This window comes from Ochotona curzoniae, unplaced genomic scaffold, assembly GCF_017591425.1.
Source record: "Ochotona curzoniae isolate NIBS_2020 unplaced genomic scaffold, NIBS_Ocur_1.0 contig_2210, whole genome shotgun sequence".
Classification (NCBI taxonomy): domain Eukaryota; kingdom Metazoa; phylum Chordata; class Mammalia; order Lagomorpha; family Ochotonidae; genus Ochotona; species Ochotona curzoniae.
In genome coordinates this window covers 24,529,420-24,556,622 of record NW_024465369.1, presented here as the reverse complement: position 1 = coordinate 24,556,622, position 27,203 = coordinate 24,529,420, and the positions used below count along the sequence as shown (strand labels likewise).

Below are 27,203 nucleotides of genomic sequence, written 5' to 3'. Positions count from 1 at the left end.
GTGTAATAGGCAATGTGTGGCATAGTATCTTCCCATACTTTTGTAGCATAATCTCCTGTTAGTGTGGTCCCTGAGCGGGATCAGTAAAGACTCAAGTAACCCATGCAGGAGACACAGTTTGGGCGGTCCTTCCCTTGGTCACTGTGGGAAGTAGACAAGAATTCTCACATTTGCATTTTCTCTCAGAGAATAAGTCGGTTTAAAGAATTATATGGATTTAACAACTACATCAAAACTACAACCTATTTATTGTTAATATGGCCCTGTATCCCAAATGCATCATTTGTAATGTAACTTGGCAACCTCTCCTTCAAGAAGTGGAAGTTGGGTTGCTATTGCGTAGCCAGCATCCCATATGTGCACTGGCTTGTATCCCAGCCACTCTATTTCCAATACAGCTCCTTACTAATCACTGAAAGATGGCCAAGTGTTTGAGCCTTTGCCACCCATGTGGGAGACCTGGGAAGTTCCTGCCTCCTGGCTTCCAACTGCTTCAGCCTGACCATGCAACAACCATTTGAAGAGTGAACCAGCAGACAGAAGATATTACTCTGTTTTTTCCTTCTCCCTTTCAAATAAAGACATTTAAAAAAAAAAAAGGCAAGAAAGCAGCAGGATATATTTTTGCTGTCCTTACATCTGAACTGGTCTTGTGACTGGTTTCAGAGGTGAGCCCTGTGTCATACAGGGCTCAGGAGGTCTAGTACTGTCACTATCAAATAGACCAGGGCTAACAGGCAAATATATGTGAGGGACTTCAACAAGCCTCAGATGAACACTTGGATATGGGAAAGAATCAGCCAAGATCAGAAGTCACCAACTTCAGCTTTACTAAGATCAGCAGAAGAGCCCATTAAACCTGCAAGCCTTTAAGAAAAAAAAATTAGCTTATTTTATGCCAAAAAAAAAAAAGAAATAAATAAAATAGGACTATGACCTCCAAAACTGCTGTATATCATTGTACTTTCCATTGGCAGTGCATTTTTCTAAAACATTTTTTCATTTAAAAACAAATTTTTACTTGTAATTTGAAATTCTGACTACTTAGGATTGAAATTTTTTCATTTTTATGTAATTTCTGTAATTTTATGTAATTTCTGTTCTTCTTCAGCGAATTTTCTTTTGCCCAAATTATATAATTTTTATCACCTACATAATTCTTGATTATGATAGTTCTAATAGTTTTGTAGTTTATTCTCTTGGATTTATCTTGACTGCAGACATTTTTTTTAAGAGATACATTTTTTGTTGTGAACAAATCAATAAATCTGGGCTAACAGAGCTGAAGATGCTGTTTTCCAGCAAAAAAATCAAGACTAATAATCAAGCAAAAGTTCGATGTAAACTTCAGATTTGAAAATGAATACCTAGGATTTTAATTATTTCCATCCTTCTTTCACTTTAGAACCTAACTGGCATCTAACATCAACCAATTAAAAAGAATACTATAAAGAACTAGTAGCATGGATCTTTTATATTTTAAGTGTTACTAAAAAAAAATCTACCATTTTCTTTCAATCACATAGGGAATTACATTCCCAAATTTGGACTCTCTCATATCACAGCTTACACATTGTTTTCATTTTATAACCAAATCTCACAAGTTTTTGGGTACTACAGAGATTTTTTAAAACTGTAAAATAAGAAAAAATTCTGTAGATGGGCAGCAGCAACCATAAATAAGTTATTTCCTGGCAGTGGTACCAATAGAAATTTACTTAAATGTGTAATGCTACACAGAAATGAAAACCATTCTTATGGTCTGTGGAACAATAAGTCATAGCTTTCCTACTTATAAAAGGTTAACTTGTAAATATGATAAGCCATTTCTTTCTCTATTTAATTTTCACAGCACAGAAACATATAATAGGAAGATAAAATTATTTTCCCTACAACCCAATACTGATAAAGATTTCTAGTTGAGAAACACTATATATATATATATATATATATATATTCTCACATAACCACCAGTACCAATTTTAATTATAACGTTAAAATTTGAGCTCTAGATCTTCCTATTAACTTAGTCCACGTTTCTAAATGCTTGTTTAAAAATGAACTTTCAGGGTATGTATTGAACATAGTGGTTAAGAAGCCCCTTGGAGACCAACATCCTTTAGCAAAGGGCCTGGGTCCAAGTCATATTCCAATTTTTAAAAATTATCTATTTTTTTTTAAAGATTTATTTATTTATTGGGGTGAGTCTCAGGACAGGGCATCTCATGCCTGGATCCTGGACAGCCGCCATGTGCACATGGTGAGCTGTTCCCTGGGCCTACTGGGTTCCGTGGGCTGCTTCCTTCGGGGTGAGTAGACCAAGGGGGGGGGTCTCCGGGACTGGGCAGGTCCAGGACCCACCCGCCGCCTTCATTGGGCAGTGAATGGGATTTGGGAGGGGCGCGACCTTGGGCCTGGGAATTTAAACCTCCAGCAGCCTCCCGGCAGCTGGTGGGTCTCAGGACGGGGCATCTCATGCCTGGATCCCAGACCACAGCTGCCATGCGCACGTGGTGAGCTGTTCCTGGCACCATTTGGTGCCAGGCTCCGCCTGCTGGCCGCCCGGCTGGGGAGCTCTGGAGATTTGGTTCTTTCAGTCGCTGCTTAATTAGCTCCAGGTTGAACCCATTGTGCTTCTTGGACTTGAAACAGGCAGTAACTCTTCCTTTGCAAAACTTGAAATCACTAATAATGCTGAGTACCAAATACCATGCAGAAGCTGTGGCTTGGGGCTTGTCCTGCAAAAGTAGCTCCAACAGGGCCCGGCACGGTGGCGCAAGTGGTTAAAGGTCCTCACCTTGCACGCCCGGGATCCCATATGGGCACCGGTTCTAATCCCGGCAGCCCCGCTTCCCTTCCAGCTCCCTGCCTGTGGCCTGGGAAAGCAGCCGAGGACGGCCCAAAGCTTTGGGAACCTGCACCCGCGTGGGAGACCCAGAAGAGGCTCCTGGCTTCGGATCGGCATAGTATCAGCCCGTTGCGCTCACTTGGGGAGTGAACCATCGGACGGAAGATCTTCCTCTCTGTCTCTCCTCTCTGTATATCTGCCTTTCCAATGAAAAAATAATAAAAATAAATCTTAAAAAAAAAAAAAAAAGTAGCTCCAACAGCTGGCTAATGTGTCAACTGGTAATGGAACAGAGTACATCAGGCACGACTGAGCAAACCTTAGCCCACAAGTAAAACCAGAAACCAGGAGGGAACAGAGGTCATGCCGAGCTAGGCTCTTGTACCTACTGGTCTGCGGGAGCCAGGGACGCGAAGCCACAGTGTCTAAGGCAGAGGTTGGGACAGGTGAGGAGCTGTGCCAAGCTGAGTCAGATCATCCACTGGCAGACAAAAGATCTATGGCTGGAAACAGACCCGGTTGGGGAGCTAAGCAGACAACCCCAGCTGGGTTGAGGTTCCCACCAAGAGGCGCGTGGCCTGGAAGGGGGGCTCCGCTCTGATCTGGAAACAGTTGTAGTCTCCCTTGGCACAAGTGTGGACTGGGATTGAATGCACCGAACCGGGCCGGACCCCAACACCACCTGGTGTCCTGGAGGACCAGGGCAGATGTGGGATGGACTAGGCAAGGTCTCAAAACCCTACTGAGCCATGTGTGAGCATACGTGGGTATGGACAAACCATGGCTGGGCTGGAACACCCAACAGCAAGAACCAGATTGGGTGGAAGGCCAGTCAAGAAAAGCCACAGTTCCTGCTATGACAGGAGGTGGACTGAGTAGGGTTGGCTCATGGACCCACTGGTAAGCGTGAAACCTGGCATTGGGAGAGGTTCTGATAGAGGAGCCTGGCCAACTCCTCTGGCAGGACATAGACCCGGTAGGTAAGCGCAAGAAACATGATAGGAAACAGCCCAGAAAAGGTCATGGAAAGCTACACACTGGCACACAATTGGCAGGCGTGAGGGCAAGACCAGGCTGAATCTGTCCATGTCATCCACTGGCAAATCCAGGCACCAGTGTGGGTCGACCCAGGTTCGGTCACAACAAAGACTAGTGCACAATATGGAATGCCGAGGTGAGGTTGCCTGTACCGGAAGGGACCGCAGCATCCAACCAGCCTGAGAACAAGAAAGGAAGTGGGCAGAGCCGGCAGGGGAGTAAGAGAGGGTTCCATTGCTGGACGGACAGCTACTTCCATAGCAGAGCATAGGCTGGGATGGGGACAGGCCAGACTAGGCAGAGCTACCACACCTGTGCGCCTCATGTGGACTAGATCAGGGAAAACCCAGGCTGGGCGGATTATTCCTACTGGTGCAAACAAAATTAAAGTGGGCGAGGGTTGTTTGGGCTTAGACACAGCATCAGCTGGAATCTGGGAGTGGGAGAGGCCTGGGAGGGAAATAGTGGGCTCATCCCTCTTGGGTTACCACTTCCACAGGAGGACATAAAACTAAGATAGCGGCTTGGGTGGAATGGGGTGTGGGACAGACTGGATTACTGCTACACTTACTGGCAAACCAGGGTAGGGGGTTGGCCTGGTGGGGGTTATTGTGGGTTGCTCCAACTAGGCTGCAGCTCCCACTGGTTTATGTGAGGGCCAAGTATGTGCTGGGCAGAACCAGGCTGGACTGCAACACCCATTGGTTCCAGTGGAAGTCGGGAGTGAAAATAGAACCAACCCAGCATCGCCCCTGATTGGGGCAATGGACGGTGCCAGTCCCTGTACTTGTTAGCACATACAAGAAGTTTCTTTGGAGATCTTCCTAATCTAAATGCTGGACTCAGAACCCTAACAAAGAAAAGAGAGAAGACAGAACGGGTCAACCAACCAGCTCAGCTATGATGGACTATGTCAATCAGTGGATTTTTCAAAGACCTCATAGTGCTTGGAGTGGCAAGATGGACAGAAATTCATAACGGTTGCAATATCAAAACCACTTGAGCAAGAACCTCAGAGCATGCCCTACATCCGGGACCTGGGGAGGGTGGGAAATTGGGTGGGCCTTCTCCCTTAATACCCCCCTTTAAACATGAAGGTAACAATATGGGAAACATACTAGTATTATCCACTTTCCTGTAGCCCTTGAACCTTCTTACCCTAATTAACTATGTAAAGAATGTCAAAATAAAAATTTATAATAAAAAAAAACTACAAAAAAAAAAAGAAGAAGAAGAAAAAAGATTTATTTATTTACTGGGAAGTCAGATATACAGAGAGGAGGAGAGACAGTAAGAAAGATCTTCCATCCGATGATTCATTCCCCAAGCGAGCGCAATGGGCAATGCTATGCTGATCCGAAGCCGGGAACCAGGAACTGCTTTCAGGTCTCCCACACGGGTGCAGGGTCCCAAAGCCTTGGGCCGTCCTCAACTGCCTTCCCAGGCCACAAGCAGGGAGCTGGATGGGAAGTGGAGCTGCTGGGACTAGAACCGGCACCCATATGGGATCCCGGGCATTCAAGGCGAGGACTCTAGCTGCTAGGCCATGCCGCTGGGCCCTAAAATATCTATTTTTAATTGAAATGCAGATCAGATTTATGGAAAGCAGGAAAGCCAGAAAGATCTTCCATCCACTGGTTCACTCCCCAAATGGCTGTAACAGCTAGATCTGAGACAATTCAAAGCCAGGAGCCAGGAGCTTTTTGCAGGTGTCCTATGTGAGAGCAGGGTCCCAAGGTATTGAGCCATCCTCTCCTGCTTTCCAAGGCCACAAGTGGGGAGCTGAATGGGAAGTGAGGCAAGGCAGGGACACAAACCAGGGTCCATATGGGATCCTCGCTTGTGCAAGGTGAGGATTTAGTCACTGAGCCATCACGTTGGGCCCACTGTTTACTTCTGATTCTACCTTTCTGCTAATTAACTCCCCAGGAGACAGCAAGTGATGCTCAGGTACTTTGGCTTTTGCCATCCGTGTGGGAAATCCAGGACCAAGCCCTTAGCTTCAGCCTGGCCCAGCTCATTCTTGTAGATATCTGGAAAGTGAACTGGTACATGACAGCGTTCTGTCTCTCATCCTTTCAAATAAATTAAATTTTTAAAATGCAATTAAAATGTTTTGATACGTTATAGATAAAAATTAGTTATCTCTTTTCTCAATCTTTGTACTTCAAAAATTTATTTTATTTTTATTGGAAAGGCAGATTTACAGAGAGAAGGACAGAAAGAATGATCTTCTGTCTGCTGCTTCACTCCCTAAGTGGCAGCAACGACCAGAGCTGAGCAAAACCCAAGCCTGGAGCCAGAAAATTCTTTCAGGTCTGCCATGTGAGTACAGCATCCTAAGGCTTTGGGTAACCCTCTACTGTTTTCCCAGGGCACAGGCATGGAGTTGGATGGAAAGTGGAGCAGCTGGGAAACAAACTGACAGCCATATGGGATCCCGGCACATACAAGGCAAGAATTCAGCCACTAGGCCACTGCGCCAGCCCTTGTACTTCTTTCCAAATTGAAAATATTAATGGTACCAAAATACTGCCTGATTACCTTGGATTCACCTTTTTAAAAAAAGCTTATTTATCCTTATTTATTTAAAGGTAGAGTTTGGGGCAGAAGGAGTAAGGAGGGAAGAAGAGAAGGAGGTGAGAGAGGGAGAGAGAGAGAGATCGATCCCCCATTGCTGGTTCATTTACCCAAATCCCCATAACAGTGAGGGCTGGTGCAGGCCAAAGCCAGGAATGGGAGCTTCACCTAAGCCTCCACCTGGGTGGCAGGGTACTCAATATCATCTCTTCTGCACATTAGCAGGAAGCTGGGTCACAAATACTAAGACTAAAAACAAGTACTCTGAGAGGCAATATGAGTCACAATACCCACCTCCTGAATTAATCCTTTATTCTATTTCTGTTTCATCTACCCACTGATGCCTCCAAGCGTAGTGTCACTACAATAATCCAGACACTGAATATGTTTTATATGGATAACAGCAAGCTCCTTTTAAATAGAACCAATACTTCAAATCTCCTCTTATATTATTCCCTCTTGAAATTTTCTTTCTAAAGTCAGATTCTGGGCATATCATATCTCTAATGTGTGATTTGTCCAAAAAGTTGGAAAACACATACATGGGTTCAATTGTGTTGTCAAAAAAATATGCTGAAATCCCAGTACCAGGAGTTGTGCTGTTATAAACCAAAGAATTGTTGCTATTATCAAGTTTGGAAAAAGAGGAAAGAATTTCTCCATCAAGGTTCAGAGGGAAGACAGCTCTGCCAACCTCTGTCCTAAATTTTTAAAAATTATTATTATTTTTTTTAATTTGAGAGAGAAACAAAAAGAGAGAGAAAAAAAAGATCTACTATCTACTGGCTTATTCCTCAAACATCTGCATAGAGAATAGACCACACTGTCTTCTACATAGGTGGCCAGGGCCAAGTTCTTAGGCCATTACCTGCTGCCTACTGGGATGTTCATTAGCAGGAAGCTGGTTTGCAAGTGGAGGAATGAGGACCTAAACCCAGGCATGCTAAAATGGGATGCTGTATCCCAATCACTGTGCCAAAAACCTGCCCTGTTTGACTGTGGGTATTCCTACTGTAAGCCATCTAGTCTATGTTAGTCTATAATGGTAACTTGTTGGCTAATATAACATGGAAGGTAACAGTTATATCTCAAATAGTTCCTTAACTTAAAATTATAAAAGAATATCAATCTATGAACAAAAGCATTACCATGACTACATATTTTAGCACTGCATAAACATTTTCAGGAGATACAACTTTTTTTTTTAAAGATTTATTTATTTTTATTGGAAATTCAAACATAAAACAAGAAGGATCTTGCATCCGTGACTTACTCCCCAAGCGGCCACCATCACTGGGGCTGAGCAGATCTGAAGCCAGGAGCCAGGAGCTTTCTCCAGGTCTCCCACATCGGTGCAGTTCTCTCCACAAAGCCTTGAGCCATCCCACTGCATGCAAGCCAAGGACTTTCGCCAAAGGGCTACTGCTCCAGGTTCCCCTCTTTAGTTTTTTCATACCACAGCTACAATATTTTACATTGTGTTTACCTGGTCACCTTCTGTTTTCTTTGACAGAAAGTAAGTTCTCACCACCAAAGATGTTGTGCTTTCCATTTTTCTTCTTAAATCATTTTTCCAGTGCATAGTACAGAGGTTTTCCATAAATACTTATTACATAGAAAGCAGAGAAGTTCATAAAATAAATTATATGCAGCAGTTTTTACATACTGCTGTTATATTTATTTGGGTTTCCTTCCCTCCGGAAAAAGCCACCTGAATAGCGAAGAGACTTTACATGCAACTGTGTTATGTTGCCTACAACAGAGCACTTGATAGCCCACAGACAGAAATTGGCCAATTTTTGGTTTTAATAGAACCACAACTATATTTGCTCACTTACTGCTGTGTAGAGCTTCTTTGGCACATCAGCAGAGGTGAACAGTTCTACCAGACCCGTTGGCTATAAAGCAAATATTTACTAACTGATCCATGAAACTGGCCTCTGTATCTTATAATTATTTGTATTTATGGTGCTGAACATTTAACCATACACGTTGCAAAGATCATTAAAAACTAATGCTGGAAGTAATTTTTACCTTATTGTAATTCTTGGCTAATTCCAACATCTCTTTTACCACTGATTCATTGTGTTTACAATGTTCACTGTAGTCCTGTAGTGTCAGACCTTCCATCCAACTCTTCTTATGCAAATTGAGTAGCATCTAAAAAATACGGGGAAAAAGTGATTATTATGCTGCTCTGAGGAATTCCATTCACTTGTCATTAATCCCCTCCAACCCCCCACCACACACACAAAACCCACCCAACCACCCACACTACACAAATGACTTGTGGAATTAATCTGCTTAATCTCAATTTGATTAATTCAAAGAAACTCCAACTTCAATCTCTTAAATTTGTAACCTAACTAAAGAAGTGCTTTAATCCTATGACCTCTGCATTTGCTGCCCTTTACATGAATACTTTATTTGCTTATTGCATTTATTTTTCATTAATCAGAAATTAACACCAGGGCTCTATTTTCTTATTTTTAAGATCACAGACACCTAGATGTAGGATAATATCTAATGATAGTAGATAATGAATATTTGTTGAGTGAATGAAGTTTTTTGTTACACACAAGATTTCTAATTTTTTTTATAGATTTGTTTTCAAATTCCAACACCCTCTTACTGAGTGACTTTCTGTCCATCATCTTTCTATACCTGTTTCTATGGAGGGCTTGTGTTAGATACTCTCAAAACTCCTTCAAATTCTGATAGTTAATCAGTAATTTAAAAACTTTCAAGTTTGTTTATTGTCCCATGAAAAGCCATGAAGCTGGAAAGTAAATCAGATTCATCCAAGTCACAGTTACTTCAGTCAATCAAGATCTGACCCTATAGTTTTTTAAAAGATATTTTATTAATTTGAACAGTCGAGTTAGAGAAAGAAAAAAACAACTGTTCATCTACTGGTTTATTCCCTTTTTAAATGGTCTCAAGAGCCAGAGCTGGGTAAGCTGAAGCTAGGAGTTTCATAGAGGTCTTCCATGTGGGTGGTGGGGTTCTAAGTGAAACAACCAGGACTTCGGCAAGTGATTGTATGACAATTATCATATGACGGGCACTGCAAGTGGTAACTTAACTCACTGTTCTACAGCACCACATCCAAGTAAGCGATCTTAAAGCTAAATACCTCAGTCCATCATTTCTTCACCTGAACTCTGCATTCTTAGAAGTCTCTAAATTTTCAGGTTTGTAATCTTGAAGCTAAGCAGGAGCCAGAACCAGGAGCTGAAGCCAGGCACTATGATATGGGATAGGAGTGTCTTTTTAACAACTAGGTCACTATCCTGCTCCTAGAATCAGTATACTTTAAGTAAGATTCTTGCGCTCCAAGAACCTGAAATAAACTTGTTTAGATTTAGTTTGGAAAAAAAAATCATTACATTGCTTAGAATTTTGCAACTATTTGTGATATTAGATTAATCTGATGCTAGAAAGTAGTAAGGTATATAAATCATTAATGAAGATTTTTAAGAACAAATGATTCCCTGTTATGGCCTCAGGAGCAAAAATAGAGCATAAACATTAGAAATATCAGGTGACTCTAATTTATTTGACTGTTACCCATCCAAGACAAAACTCAAAAACTTACCTTCTGTTCCAGTTCATTTTTCCGATAGTTAATAGTAATGGAGTAATAATGTCTGTTTAGTCCATGGATTAATGCCTATATAAATGTTTTTAGAAAGAAAAAAATTAACATTTTCACCTAATAAAATACAAGGATTTGAAACTTTAATATCTTGTATACAAATACTTTTGCCATCCTTTTTTTTTTAAAGGCAATTTATTTTAGGTAAGATGAAATTAAAACATCTTTCTCAACTACAGGGTTAGAGGAATAGGTTGCACATTCTTCTAAACAAGCCATAGAGCAGTATAAAATGTAATGGTCTGAATAGACTCATCAAATACGTTATGATCTCATCATGCTATAAATCAACTATTATGTGTATACATATACACATAACATATATATAACATATATATATATATAACATATATAACATATATATATATGTTACACACATATAAGGGGCGTTTTGGTATTTAAAAAGAAAAGCCTAAAGGCTATAAAAATATACTTCTTTCTTCACCCACCAAAGGTCTTCCTTTTTCTTAATTTAGTGTCTTCAAATAAAATTGTGGAATTTGTTCTTCCACCCCAGATTTGGTGGAATCAATTAATAATTGCCCAACTTTCTAACTTTAACAACAGGGGCTCAAATGAGGTTCATGATGGTAATCTGCAGAACCCAAAGGACTCAATTCACCTAATAAAACATGCATGTATAGAATATACCTCAGCAACACTTTAAACAGGTATAAAAACGGAAAGGTCTTTGGTGTTAACCCTCAGGAATCTAAAGATGAAAGTAACCAAAATAACCACTATTCTCTTAACTGAAATGTTGAGGGAAAAAGGTTAGGTTTACTCCAACAAATATTACAGCAAAGTCTACTTATGCTCAAACAGGGTCTAAAGTTTAACCTGAGAATAGGGGGAATCAATGTGCAAATCCACCATAATAGTAGAGACAGTTCCTATAGCTGGAACATAGTGCAAGTGTGTGACTACATAGTAGGTGTCATGAAGTACAATATCTAATGATGAATTAGCTAGAACAATGCCTGTTAGTCCTCCAACTGTAAAGAGAAAATAAAGCCTAAGGCTCAAGAGTACAGTGGGGGATCATTTAATATTACCTCCATGTAGAGAAGCTAAATCAGCTAAACACTTTTACGCCAGTAGGGATAGCAATGACTACTGTGGCTGCTTTAAAGTGTCTACGCCCATCCCTACTGTAAACATATGGTGAGCCCACTTGTACAATGTAGTGAAATGCTGAGGTAGAAGAAGAAAAGAGTGGGAAAGTGACATTTACTGAGCACCCAGCTTCAGCTTTACACCTCACTTCTAATCTTCACAAGAATCCAATACGGCACTGTATTTTGACAGGTGAGGAAAATTTCACAAATCTTAATCTGTTCCAATTTGTAGATAGTTAAAAGGCTGAGCCAGGGATATGACCAAGATCATTCTGACTCAATAACCCAAGTGTCTTTCTAATACACTGTGCAGTACTGCATGTTACAAAACTCTTAGTGCAAGTGTATTTTAATCCTTAGTTTAGGGAACAAGATGAAAATATAGCATAATTGTATTTTAAAGCTCTGCCAGCAAAAATCACTCTAATACTAAACATTTCAGATACATGATATAACCTATTCTTAAATTCCTAATGTCTGCCATAACATTGAGCTATGAAATCTCCTAGGGACCAGTCACTTATCTTAAATAAGGTACTTGGCCATCTATTAAATGCTTATATATTTCAATGATCATCAGGAATATGAATCAGGAACAATGAATTAAATTTCACCTCAGAAAAATGCTGTATCATGCAGACCAAAAAAATGGAACCAGTCACAATCTCCCTTATACCCATCTGTATATGTACTAGGAGGTGCATTCTCTGTGTGGAGAATTAGATAAAAGTGTCCTGTCTCCAGGCAGATACAGGCTAGAGAGTGGAGCCTTGGCTGAATGCTCCCTCATCCACCCACATTCAGACTATGTACTAACTGTACAGTTCCACATGGTGGTCAGAAAGCTGTAGTACACAGATACAGAAGCCACCCAATGAGCCCTTAGACATGCTACATTTCAGTGATGAACTGTAATGCTGAAATAACGACTTAGTAATTCGCAGGTATTAACCTCTTCATTTTCAATTACATTTAGATAAAATAAGAAAATTAAAACAGCAGGAAAGCTTGGCAAGTACAATGATAACAAATCTAAGTTTAAATCAAACGATATCCTCAAGAGGTCTTTTAAATTCCATTATTCACCTGCTGTTTAACTCCAATATGTTTATCTCAAATTCTAAGTAAACTGGCCATGTGCTTTTGGTTTTGTGTGGTAAGAAGCCTGAATATGGGCAGATTATTTATATTTGTCCTTCAGTATAGAAAAGCAGACATATCACTAAACACAACTTTAAGAATTCTATATAGGCTATTCCTACAATAGTGGTTTCAAGTTTCATGCTGTTAAAAAAGATTCTTCCATCCAAAGACACAAATTTGCTTGCACTGAATTATTTTACATTGATAAACTGAAAATATTACACTGAAAGATCTCCATTAAATCCTCTAAATGAACCTTTCTTTCTCTTGTTTTAACATTTTATTTTATATTTGAAAGGTAGGTTTACAGAGACAGGGGAGATGGAGAGATAGATATTATATCTGCTGGTTCACTCCTCAAATAGCTGCAATATCTAGATGTGAGATGGTATGAAGGTAGGAGCCGGGAGAGTCTTCAAGTTCTCTAATGTGGGTACAGGGGTCCAAAACCTTGGGATAGCCTCTGCTACTTTCTTAGGCACATAGGCATGGAGTTGGATCACAAGTAGAGCAACTAGGGCTTGGGTTGGTGCCTATATGGGATACCAACACTGCAAATGGAAGCTTAACTTAAAATACCACAATGCTGGCATCTAAAAATGAACCTTTTTATATATATAAATAGAAGTCTGAAGGAAATAAAAGGTGCTCTGTATTTCTTTATATGGATAGTTGCAGTATAGATAGTAAAGACATCCTTCTGTACTTTTTGAATTTTGAACTGTGTTATCTAAGCCTAAATTAGATAAGTAAATTAAATAAAAAAGAATGAGGTGACCTGCTCATGAATACCAGTTTTTAGGTTAACTCACTGGATAATACAAACAACTTAACTTCATAGTGTTGGTTTCCTAACCTATAAAATGATCATAGCGTTTCCTTCCTATGAAATAATTTTTAATTGTTATGCTTAATAATTATCAAAAGATTTTATAAGTAGCCTGATGGTTACACAATGCAACTGTACTCAGGACTTAGCGACTTACACTTTTAACAGATACATAGATGCACTAAATTTCCATAATGCTGATAACTAGTCTTCAAATTTACTGTGACACTGAAAGATTTGAAATCATTTCTAAATTAATAAATTTTAGGTACTGGGGCTTGTACTGTGGCCCTTCAGGTTAATTCTTCAACCTGTGGTGTGAGCACACCCATTTGGGTGATTGTTTGTGTCCGGGCCGCTCCACGTCTAATCCAGCTCTCTGTTTGCGGCATTGGAAAGCAGCTTGAAATGGCCCAAATCCTTAGGATTCTGTAGCCATGTGGGAGATGAAGAAGAGGTTTCTGGATCCCAGATTCAGATCAGCTCAGCTCTGGCCATTGTGGCCTTTGGGTAGTGAGCCAGCAGATGGAAGACCTAGCACCCATATGGTATCCCAGTACATTCAAGGCGAGGACTTTAGCTGCCAGGCTTCTGCATCGGGCCCCCTCTGTGACTTTCATACTAAATAAATCAGTATTAGAAAGTCACAAATGACCACTAACAATGGCTTCTGGCAGTTTTCTATATTTACTACTTGGAAGCTGGTTTAGGAGCATGGCCCCTTAATATCAACTATCTTACTCTTCAAAATAAAAGTCATGGGATCTCTGAAAGACTTCTGAACCCCAAGTTAACAATTCTCTTACTATAGCACAAAATTCAATTTTAAATATCACCAGTTACTTCAGCCTGCTCTTGGTTGCTTTTTTTTTTCTGGCTTGTCTTAAAAAACAAATGTGTTTTAATGAGGCTTTGTTATGTCGCTTTTTGGATCGATACCATTTATGAGATTTAGTATTGAAATTCCACAAAGCACCTAGACAGATGTCATTCTGATGGGCACTATACAAACTCTGAAACCGATATATTTACAGATTCTAACTGGAAGGCCAAATAAACTAAAGTGAAAGGAAAAATAATGATACTGTAGTTGTTATATTTACAGGTTATTTAACTTAGGTTTGGAAATTGCCTCATTCATAAGATACCTAAAATTATAAATGACAAAGTATGTTCAAAAAATAAAAACTAGATTGGTGCAGAAAGAGATCTTAATACAAATGAAACTCAACGTGAAAGGTTAAAAAGCAGTGCTTTAATTATAAAAAAATCTGCAACAGGTGGCTGTTGACTTGCAATTAGTAAAAACTTCTGGCAGAAACATACTATGTAGTAATCACAATGATCTTGGATAGTAAGATGCTACTTAACCTTTTGCAAAAAATAATGAAGCAGTATGATGCTATGGGGGTTTATAAGAAAGGTCATTATCACAGGCTAAACAGATCCAATAATATAGTCTCCTGGAACACACAAGTATGGGCTTGTCTATGCCCAATCAAAATCACTGGCAGCTTATTTCATACTCATTATACTTTTCAGTTTCCCTTCACCTTGTATAAAAATTTTTTTTCAGAAGCAACACACACGTCAATCCTTTGAAACAAAAATGTTTCATTCTGAAGAACATTTCAGATAAGTGACTGCTTCGGAATCAAACATTTGAAAGTGTGAAGTTACCGAAATGTAACCAAGGCTTGACCATGTTTAAAGCTTAAACTGTCAAAGCCAGAATCCCCAGAAGACTACCCCATAACGGAACAAGGTGACACAAAGGGAGGAGCAACATTGTCGTACGTGTTCTATTTACCCACACACGATATTTTTTCTTTTTAATTAATCTTCAGAGAAGTAATTAACTAGGTAGACGTTGGCTGTGCTTATTTAAAAACACATTTGCACTAATTTTTGTAGACAATAGATTTGTTTTAAAAACAGTGAGGCATGTGAATGATACAAAGAAAACATTGATCACTCAAGAGGATACCAAGAGTGTAAAAACCAGTAAAGCCAAAAATGTCACTTAATATCAGAAGAAACAAAATATAATCTCTCATCTAAAAAATGTATAGATGCACTTTAGAAACTTTACCTTAAAGATGGAGATTGCACAAAAATGATAGAAAATTTTAAGTACTATTAGGGAATTGTTTCTGTGAAAATTTCTTATAACATATAACAGGTTTCCCATTATTTTCTATTCTGAGAACTGTCTCTTATCCAATCAATGATGACAGCTAATGCCCTCTATCTGAAACAAATTGGCTGTTTCATATTATATTAACCATGCAAAATCAAGTATTCTCAAGAGAAATGCTCTACTATGCTCCACCAAGGAGTGTCCTTAAAACAGGTTAGGAAAATACAAAGAGCCCACCAAAACCAATTTTATTTGAGCAGATTAGCTTTTGCATTATTTCCAAGATTCTTTTAAAACACAAGAAAATTAACTGCAAGCCAGTTAAAATACTGTGAGTTAAAACTTCAGTGACTACATTTACCAAGTTTTTAAAATGTAAACAGACTTATCAGCTACTGGCATTACCTGAATAGATGGCTTGTTTAAATGACCCAGATTTGAAGTTGTTTGTCTTGGTTCATGTCCTAATACCATCATATTAGCATTGATCAATCTGAAGGCATCAATAACAACCTATAAAAACAAGGAGTCAAATCAATTCATTTATAAAAGCAAATGATGATACCAAGTAATAGTAGACAAGGCACGGTCAAACTTGCATCTGTTTCTGGCCTATTTCCAGAAAAACATTTAATTATAATATTAATAATAAAAAAGAGAACCTCCTGCTGATTATGCCATCAGCATACCACCCTCTATCTTATAATGTAAGGTGACATCAATTATTGTAATTTTCATGAAACAATAAAAATATTAACTCCGCATGTTTAAATATGCCAATTCTAAACTTTATATTAAACCACCTCCATTGGCATGCATATGCTTGTCACCTAAATTTTACCAAATCAAAATGAATGACGGAGAAACTAAAGCTGAAAGTGAGCACAAGCTAAGGGACTACATCGAAAGCCCGGTCCTGTCACATCAATTATACCACCACAGTACTTGAAATGACAACAAAATTACAGCCAGCGAGGCACTTGCCCACATCTTCTCTTCTAGTCAAATACCTTTTACTTCTTGTGCCTATGAAAGACTTTAGTACCTTCTCTGATGACCTTAAATGTCCAAGTCACTGTCAAGCATAGGTCATTAATGCTTTAAGTCAAGAAAGTGGTATACAATGACAAGGCCCTAGGCTCACAGTAAAGGAATAATAGTGGACATCCTTTTCGTCTGAAAAGAAAGTCTTCATTCAACATTTTTACATGATAAAATATCATGTTAGCTCTTATTATTAAGAGACTAACAAGAACCATATATTATCCTATTGCTATCTTGCTTCTGTTCTTTATGAAAACGAAAGAACTTGTTAAAGCTTTAAAAATTGTAGTCTTACATAACATTATGTGTCTTTAAGACAGATTGTCTTTTTAAGGGGAATTTAACTTACTACATATGTCACATAAAGGTATCTTAAAAACAAAACAATGTAGTACTTGTAGATTTGACCTTTAAATTGTTGAACAAATGTGATTCATCAATATCTTAAAGGCTATTGTCAGCTGGATTTCTTTATTCATAATTACAATTGAAATGTAATCAGGTCTGAAAATGTTGCAGTATAATTATGGGCTGTATGCTAAAGAACAAGAATGAAAAACCACCCTTGTTAAAAAGCTGTCATGAAAGGTCCATAGATTACAACACAGGATGCAAACTTAAATGAAAACATGATGATAAGAGAATCAATCTGTGATTTTGGTCCACAACTAGTAAGCTAAAATGAATAAATGAAAATACACATACATTAATAAATACATAAACTCTTTGAATTTTACTTTTATTTCTAACTTTAAATTCTTGTAAAGATTTTATTTACTCAAATAAAACTGTGCATTCCCAGAGCATGAAAGATTCAATAGTTTGTAAAGATTCTTTTTCCTTCTCCTGTTTTTGCAATAATTTTAATGCAGCTTAACTTTCACATTTATAATTGAGTATAGTTCAGCATGTTCATTTAAATTTTACTCCAGTCAACTTATTTTTTCAAAGCAAAGACAGGTTATAACAGTTATACTTCGATCAAATATTACTATAATTTTAAGCAACTGTATAAAAAACACTTGGAAGTAAAATTCCCTCACACTTTGTACCATCAAGGACAAGGGAAGATCAAGCTAAAATCTCAACAAAGAGGGCTCAGTGTGATGGCTCAGTAGCTAAATCCTTGCCTTGCGCAGGATCCCATACTGGTACTGATGGTCATCCTGGCTGCTTCACTTCCCTTCCAGCCTCCTGCTTGTGGTCTAGCAAAGCAGGAGAGGGTGATCCCAAAGCCTTGAAACCTTGCACCCAGGTGGGAGACCTGGAAGAACTCCTGGCTTTGGATCAGCTCAGCTCTGGTCACGGTGGCCACATGGAGAGTGAAGATCTTTCTTTGTGTCTCTCTTTCTCTCCGTAAATCTGCCTTTCCAGTGAAAATAAATTAATATCACTTTCACAGATAGGCATAAAACCTAAATGCAGTATAAAGAAGTGCCACTCTAAGTATTAGTGATAATATGTAAGAGCAATACATTAATTGGTTATATGACTCCATTTTGAGATTTAAGTAAAATATTGTGTAGAAGAAATAAAATACTTTCAAAAAACTATGAAAATACATATATACTTTTTTATGCAAAATTCTTTCAAACTAAAACAGTTGGCAGTTATTTTAGGCAAAAGAGTTTTTGTCCTTTTTCTCTCAAATATGGAAAGTATGAAGCTTCATAAAAAGGAAATAAAATACTATTTAAGTAGATAGACATATCATCAGTTGAGAACAAGATTTTTAAATGTTTAATTTTATTAATAAATTAAGGCAAAAATTCAAGGATTTACTTGTTTGTCCAATTAATAAATGATGGCCTACGTGAAGTGGTATGTTTAGACTGACAGTTCCTGAGTAACAATATAATAGCCAACAGAAAATGACAACTGCGATTAAAGGTATTTGCTGCCATCTCTATAGCAACTGCCTTAAGAAAACTAACATGTTCAACAACCTGCATATCAAAATTAGATTTAGTATGCAATAAAAATACAAATATGGCAATACAGTCTAATTTTAATTTCTGTACTGTTTTATAATTGCTTTTTTCCGCTGTGAGTGTAACTGGACTTCTCCTTTAGAACAACCTACCAAAATAGACTCATTAATGTCCAGTGCACTAATGAGCAATGGGTGAAGAAGGTGTTAATTATGCCACAGTAAGATTCCAGAAAAAGCCCTAGTGAGCACTTGAAGGTGTGGATAAGCTGAAGGCGATTCTCTGAGCATTTACAGCATGACGCAACAGAATGACAACAAAATGGTCACTTCATGGTTAAGGACACAAATCTTAGATATAACACAATGAATCAAAAAGTCCTAAAATTAATTAAGGTAATTAATTAAGGTGGAATAACAAAGAAGCAATTCATTTGTTGGAGCTGATTTTTCAAAATAGTTCATTTTTAACAACATAAATGTTAAGCCAGTTCAGTTAATCTTATACACTCAGATAATAATTTAATCAAAAATTTTGCACCAAAATTATATTACCAAAGTCCCAAGCTAAAATATGAAAACATTTTTCATGTATATGATGCCAGATTTTTTAAATTCCCTTCCAGGCTGAAGTTCCACACACTACATGAATCTCTATTCATCAGCCTGACCATTTAATTCTTTGTGGTACAAGTGCCTTGAGACTTTTCAGAGGTCACTGCAACAGTAGACAGCTTATAACAAAACCATTAGCAGTTTGGCTAGCTTAAGGAAACCTCTTACTTTCCTTTTTTGTTTATTATCACTGCATGAATCTGCAGCATATGATAGTTTATAATTTCTCAGGCTTGTTAAATTCATGTTAAAGGTCTGTTTTCTTGTTGAATAAATTTTGTTCATATAATGCTGCCTATTTCATACACTCAGTCTTTAATAGCACCTTTGGTCTATGCGCAACTCACAGATCAAAACAGAGGACTAAAATAGGGGTTGATGATGCTATTTACATGTGTGATTCCTGCTGTCTTCTTGTTAGTAGCTTTAATATAATAGAAGACCTTGTCTGTTTTGTAATTAACACATCTTTACTGGAGAGATATTTGGAAGTGATTGCTGTGAATATACTGGTTAGTAAAATAAACACAATCACACACCACTTTCTGTTATCAGACAAATTTGTGAATTGTACACATTATACTCCAGATCAACAAACTGTGATATAACAGCCAAGTAGAAGACACATATTTATATAACCCTTTATTTTTCTGAAAATATGTATTCACTCTGACCTTGCAAATATAATTAGCTTGTGGGATGTGCAGATTTCAGTACCATGGTTGCTTTACTAATTGCAACTCTTGGAAATAGACACTAAATATTTGGAAGCTGCCAATACAAAATAAAAACTGCATCTTTTTTGTACATCTGTCTTAGCTTATAAAAGCAGAATAGTTTTAAAAACAATACTGAGTTCCAAATTTATTCCAAGCATGTTCAAGGGTCAAGGACCTGTTATTTCATTTTAATGACAAATCTGAGAAGTTAAAATTTCATTTTCAAATTCAGTTTAATACACAATTTTTGGCTTCTTTTATAAGTATGGAACAGTTCATCCAACATGCTGTTTTATTTTAAATTCATATTTTCACATGAACTGCTAGATCACTGAAGAAAACAAAGACTAAATCAATCTAGAATTTTTCATTTTTACATTCGAGGAAATTATTTTTAAAGTAAAGCTGTTTTATTAATTAATAACAAGTGATTTAAAGGAAAACAAATCATTTTGATTGTAGTTACTATGATTTAGTCCCAGCCTACTCCCTCCCCACCTTTATATGGTACTTAGTTGCTTCTGACATTTCCAGTTGAATATATAGCGAAGTCAACGACTTCTTTCAGAATTCATAATGCATTTGCTTGAGTTTAAAAATACCCAAACCAATGTGAATCTTCTATAACCTAACAGGTCAGTTCACTCTAATATACCCAAAACAGCAATAACCTTTGCTTACATGAAATAACTTAAAAACACAAAGTGGTGTTCTACAAAGGTGGAATAACAAACACTAATGAAAAATAAAGTGAGAATCCACGTATAAGCCCTCCACCACATAAAGTAAATCTCTAAATGACTATAAATCAGAAGCATGCAAAGAAAAGCAAAATCCCATACCAAACACTATTTATCACTTAGAAATGACCTGTTATCAACTGCTTAGGCTACTCCCTGATTCTTTAAAAATTAAGAGTGCATGTGACCTGGAAGCACTGCTGGGATTTGTGACCATTTCGTTACTTCTGCTGCCATGCACTGTCACACATTTACAAAGAAAAAACATCTTATGTCTCTTGTAAACCCACAGCATAAAAAATTCAGGGAAATCTTATTTTTTATGCCATTTCCAATGAAAGGCACTAAGAACTAAAACTGACTCATGCCAAATGCATATCACTGAATTGCTGTGATTTCTTGGTCTCAAGTTTGCAACACGGAAATTATTTATAAAATGTCAATTTTAGCTCTGGAAAAGAAATTCCTATGTGTATGTACAATTTCTTTCTTCATCCACAGAGACTTGCTTACTGTGGCTAGAGATCTGTAGTACAACTTCAATATACTGGGAGAAATGGGGGATGGTATATAACCAGCATAATGTACTTTCTGACAAGTGAAGACATGCATCAAAATTCAGAGTTTTATCCACAAGTTCTGAACATAAACTTTAATGAAAACAAATCGATCTTTAGAAACTAGCACTGCAAAAGGTAATTAGACATTCAGGAAACATTGTAAAAAGAATTTATTTAGTCTAGAACATAAAGCCTAGCAGATTTATTTTCAACAGTGCATGCATATAGGCAGGGGTACTCTGCAGTCAGCATCTAGCCTAAGTTAGAATTCTGGATCTATCATGGGATAGGGAAACAATGTAGGACAAGTTATTTAACCTCAATTTCTTTGGCTGCTCATGAATGATTCTTGGAGTTGGTGAGTAGATTAAATAAATTAATACACGTGCACCTGCTATAGTTGTTTCTGCTATTAATTGTCATGCTCTTAGAGTTGTTAGCTTAGAGCTCCTTTCTATAGAACCCACTCAGGAGAGCAGAGCTGACTCCAGTTGCTACACCTTTGAATCTACACACTTGATCATGTTTCTCCATAGGTTTTTCCTAGTCAATAACTTAACAAAGGAATGACAGTAGAATATAGCTTACCAGGAAAATAACAGATTTCCCCTCAACAGTAACCTTGGCCTAAGAACTACCATCAGCTGGGCTGAAAGTTAGTCATAACTGCATTGCAGTCCAAGGCTCCTCCTACCCAATCCTATCTTTTCCTTTTTTCTTTCATGGGGCCTGATTTGCACAACTGCCCTGATGCCCACCCTTCTGTCACTTTATCATAGGTATTACTCTCAATAAATCTTTTATTTTGGTGTCTGATGCTTGACGTATCCAAGCTGACAAAGTTAACAAAGCAAAATAATGCTATCAAACACAGTATTAGAGATTTTTTAAAAAAAGGTTATCCGCAAGTCAAATAACAATTATAAATTTGGCATCCACAGTCAGGGAGAGACAATTTTTTTTTTTTTAATTGGAAAGGCAGATATACAAAGAGCAGGAGATACAAAAAGATCTTCCATCCACTGGTGCAACCTCGAAGTGGCCACAACTGCCAGAGTTGAGCCGATCCGAAGCCAGTCGCTTCTCTTGAGTCTCCCATATGGGCACAGAGTTCCAAGACTTGCAGGCTTCCTCTAATGCCTTCCTATGCCACAGGCACGGAGCTGGATGGGAAGTGGAACAGCAGGGACACAAAGCAGCGCCCATATGGGATCCTGATGCACACAAGGTGAGGGTTTAGCCACTAGGCCATTGCGCTGGACACAGGGAAGATACATTTTAAGACCTGCATTTCCTTAGGAAAATTCTTAATTAAAGAGAAAAGTATGTAGTACAGCTAAATGTTATTAGTAAGTCTTTTTAAAAATTAATGAATAGCTCTTCTTTAGCCGGCACTCAACCAATAGAAGCCATGTTCAAACAAATGCCAGATTGCACAGCCCAATGGCAAGAAGCCAGATAAATTCAAGTTGGGCATCTTCCAGGCACTCCAGGAGCTGTGGATGAACTCAGACCTCAAGGCATAGCTAAGGGAGCTTAACATGGCATCCAAAGAAATTGTAGTTTGGTGGTGGCCAGAAGGCTATCATAGTCTTTATTCTGATTCTTCAACACAAGCCTTTCCAGAAAATCCAAATCTGGCTAGTACATGAATCGGAGAAAAAGTTTAGAGGAGAGCATACTATCTTCACTACTCAGGAAATTCTGTGTAAGCCAACTTAAAAAAAAATACTAAAAAAAGAGTGAGAATGCTCATGGAACAGCACTCTGACAAGCATGAATCACATGATCCACAGGACTTGATCTTCCCAAGTGAAACTATAGGAAAGAGATTCCACGTTGAGCTGGATAGCTGCTGGCTCATAAAGGTTCTTTTGGACAAGGAACAACAAAAACAATATCGAACATAAGGTTACACATTTTCTGGTTTCTATAAGTAATACATAGGCAAGGATGTTAAACTGAGTTCCCAGAATCTCCATGATAAATAAAAATGAGTAAATAATATATAGTTCACAGAATAAATTGATTTAGTATGACTAAGATCTTGATACTCTAGTGTGATAGTTGTTTCCAGACTCATGTGTGACTAAAGTAAACTCCTAATGTTAATAAGCTAAAGAGACCACGTCTATGGCATCTCTTATCTGATACCAACTTGGAGGGCCAATTCTGTTTGGAGGCTATTCTGTCAGCTCATATAAAATGAACAAATGATTTCTGATACAAGCTAAAGCAATACAACTGCTATGACTGTTGACAGTTCCATCTCAAGGAGTAAAAGCCCAGAGAAACTAAAAATGGGCTCACTCATTATATGATGGCGATGGACCACATGAATAGGGACTTAACATTTCTTGTCAACTAGTTTGCTGTGTATTATTTTTTAAGTATTTCTACTTTACTTATTACTGCATAGAAATTATCCTGCTTATTCTTTCAACAACTAACTAGAATTAATTTTTGGATGAAGTATAGAGGACCTAAGCAAATTAAATGAGATGACAAACTCTATCACTATGCTTTATACAACATGTTGACAGTATTCTTCATTACCAAGCTATTTGGTTTAACAGCTATCCCAACAAAAAAAGAAAAACAGAAACAAAAATCCAACTTAGTACTGCATTCACTTACAGCAAAGTTTGTGCCTCATTCATTGAATATCCATTCTGTAAGAGTTTTTTGAAAACAAAATATGTTGTAAAACAACTGAAACAAAAAACCCCAATAAGCATTTCTGCTTAGTGTTTTATAAAAAGTTTTAACATCCACATTTATTTACTCTGAAAAACAAAAGAAAAACAGATAGCCAATATCTGCTAAAAACAGTAACTAGGGTCCAGCATTCAACACAGGTGCTGGTTTGAGTCCTGGCTATTCCACTTCCAGCAATCTCCCTGCTAATACACCTAGGAAGGCAGAAGAACCTATGTTTTTGGGTCCGTCCCTACCCCCATGTAGGGGACCTGGATGAAGCTCCTGACCCTTGGCTTCAGCCTGGCACAGTCCCAGCCATTGTATCCATTTGGGGAGTGAACCAGCAGATGGAAAATCTGTATAAATTTTTTGAAAATCTAAGCACCAGTTCTAACAATATGTCTTCTCAATTTCTGATCATTACTAAGTTTCAAATTAGTAAAACACTTTTACATAGCATGCTACAAAAAACAGCATTAAGCACTAATCTGTTTCATTTGGAATAAATTGTAAACAATAATTCTATTTAGAATGTAAAAATGGTAGCCAACATAAACTACTTAGTTTATTAGTAGCTAAAAAGTAACGAATGAAAAATTAACTATGAGTATGTACAAAATTTACTACTTTAATCAATTCTACCCTTTTTAGGAAATCATAATGACAGCAACACATTAAAACTGTAAAAACTAAATCCGAGGTTCAGGAAAATCATCACAATTAAACAATGACTAATGTTAAAACACTTAGAATATAATTTTCTAAATAAATATATACGGACTCTGAAAAGGCTCTTAATCAAAGCTTCAGTATCTGTTTGTTGACTGAAACTGGTCTGAAGGAGCAGAGGCAGATTTACATTCCTTTTTTTATATCTCTGGTGTACAGCTGGAACATGGCAGTGATCAACAATTGTCTGAATGAATAACCAGGGATAATCAGACAACTAGGGAAAGAAAAGCATTTAAAATGCAAAAGACTGCATAAATAATATTCTTTAGATAGTGGCCCATTGTTTCAAACACTTTACCATATTTCCACTTTTAATAGTGAAGTTAAACTAGTCTGAAGCAAATTTACATGTCAACTTGTAAAGCAAATAATGAACTAAAATAAACTAGCCCACAGACTATATTAATACCAAACCTGTAGATTAAATGAACTCCAGTAAAACTGGAAACATAAAAATTGCTTTTAGATTCTAAGTTGACAATGTCTGATTGCAACAGCTAAATATGCTATAAACTATTAAATTTTTCTAGCAGTGAAGTATAGGCACAATAGCACCTCTTCCTAGGTGTCCTCACAGGATGTGACAGTATAAAACTTTAGGCTGATAACAAGAATTAAAAGCAGAAATCAAATTTTAAAAACTGCATAACTAAATTTGTTCTAGGAGTTAGAAGGGTATACTTACAAAACTGTAACAGGAATTTAAACAAAATTTTTATGTGTTTTCTACCTATTTTTTTCTTTCAGGCTGGCAAACTAGACAACAAAAAGGAGTATGCACTTTACAATTTGGGATTGGGTCTATCTAGCCTCAACTTATTAAAAGGGGAATCTTATAAAATAATCAGCTATGCTATGGAGGACTAATCCCAGATTCCTAACACTGTTCTCTTTTTAATTCTATGGCCTGTCCTTACACATTTTTATAAATCATAAGTTAAAACAGAAGTATTATTTGCATATTTCAAAACTTCCAACAGTCTGGCATTGTGGCATGGCAGAAAAAGCCACTGCCAATGATGCGTGAATGCCATGTGTGCACAGGCTGGAGTACTGGCTGCTCTGGGAGACCTGGATGAAGCTCCTGGTTTTCGCTTGGCTCAGCCTTGACTACTGCGGTAATCTGGGGGGTGAATCAGCAGATAGAAGCCCAGTCTCTCTCTTTCCGTCTCACCCACTCTCACAATAACTTTAGCTTTCAAATAAATATAAAAAACAAACAAAGCAAAAATTTTCTACCATCTTAAAACTTTCTAATAGAAGTTTCTTAAAATTATGCTCCCCATATCCTGAGAAAGATGTAACTTCTGAATACCTAAAAATAAAAGGTAAGCTCTTCAAAGCACTCATTTCCTAACTTTCTTCCTGTATTTGTATTTATCTGCAGAGCCCCATTTTTTGTAAAACACTAAGTAAAAAACAAAAACAAACATATAACCATAGATTTTATTCTATTCTTCATGAAAGAAGAATAAATAGAAGTAATTATCTGAAGTGATACTGTTTCCACATTTTCCCACATGGTACAAGTCACTCTTTCCCAGTGATGCCCTCCTACCCACATACCAAAGCAGCCAAATCTTGGTTGTTAATACAGCCTATACAATAGTTACTGCTGGAATTATTTAAGTCTCTGAGCAACCTATTCAATAGTTACAGAAGCAGTATCTCATAATTCCACTATTATCAGTATGCAATATATCAGTACATAGCAGTCAGAATGTTATCTTATGTGTATGCAAATTATCTTCTCAAAGAGACTTATTTATATTGTATCTTAGAATCATTAGCATACAAGCACTTCAGATATAATTAAGAATTACCTACTGATGAGCTAATCTGCAAATAGACACATATCACACTTTAAGTCTGTTGAGTATTTCTGATCAGTTAAACAAAATAATGTTTCAAGAAAACCCAGACAGTGTGAAGGTAGTATCTGGAATACATAGACAATTTTAATTGTTTAATGTTTTTTAAAAAAGGAGGAAACAGAAACAATGATTGTATGAATTGGCAGGTAAAATCTAAACAAGGAAAATGAGTTCTCTGAAGCAGTAATATATTTTAATACATTTTAATAGATATGATACTTGCTATCTTGTGAAATATTTTTAAATAAATAAATCTATTAAAATCAAATATAGACTAAAATATCATGTATGTTATATTTTAATCTTATGATTTTATCCAAAGTAACTGTTGCTTTGGACACAAAAAGAAATACAACTACAAGCAGAATCTGAAGCAGAATCTTGTGAACAATTTCCCCGATTATAGCAAAACTCACTAGTACTTTTTAAGAGGTTACTTTCCATTTAAATTATGAATGCAATTACTCCTGGTTTTCAGTTAGATCATTTAAATACAAAATAATGTGAATTCTTTATCACACAGAACATCTTATTATTTATGTCAGTCTTCTAACATTTGGCCCTGAGGATGCTACAAAAACTAACAGCAATAAGTCTAAGCTGTTTTTCAAAATTAATAGAATATCAGATGGGAATATCAAACAATACATAGGACCTACTGTAAGTAGTATATCCAAAGATGATGAACCGCATCTTCCCCTGCTTTGCACTGAAGGGAGAGATACCTATTTATTAATTTAAGAAAAAGCCCTGCAATGACTTGTGGTATTTACTTTTTGTTTCTCAGTTATTTTGTATCACTAAAAACAATACAACAATCCAATATTAAATAGTAAAAAAGCTTGAGTTCTAAATTCCTACATTCCCCTTATGCTGCTATTTATGGTCTGATTTTGCCAAAGTCCTTTGATTATAATTTAAAAATTTTCATTAGT

The 27,203-nt window shown here is 37.2% G+C and overlaps 1 protein-coding gene across 2 annotated transcripts in view; it reads right to left on the bottom strand.

Annotated features, from left to right (window-relative positions):
* PSMD14 (proteasome 26S subunit, non-ATPase 14) overlaps positions 1–27,203 on the bottom strand; it is a 94,793-nt gene that overhangs the window by 8,403 nt on the left and 59,187 nt on the right. For both annotated transcript variants that reach the window (XM_040971638.1, XM_040971639.1), the window contains 3 exons: positions 15,760–15,867; positions 10,065–10,139; positions 8,501–8,626 (listed from right to left, as the gene is read on the bottom strand). In XM_040971638.1, the coding sequence (XP_040827572.1) occupies positions 8,501–8,626; positions 10,065–10,139; positions 15,760–15,867 (309 nt within the window). The remainder of the gene's footprint in view (positions 1–8,500; positions 8,627–10,064; positions 10,140–15,759; positions 15,868–27,203) is intronic.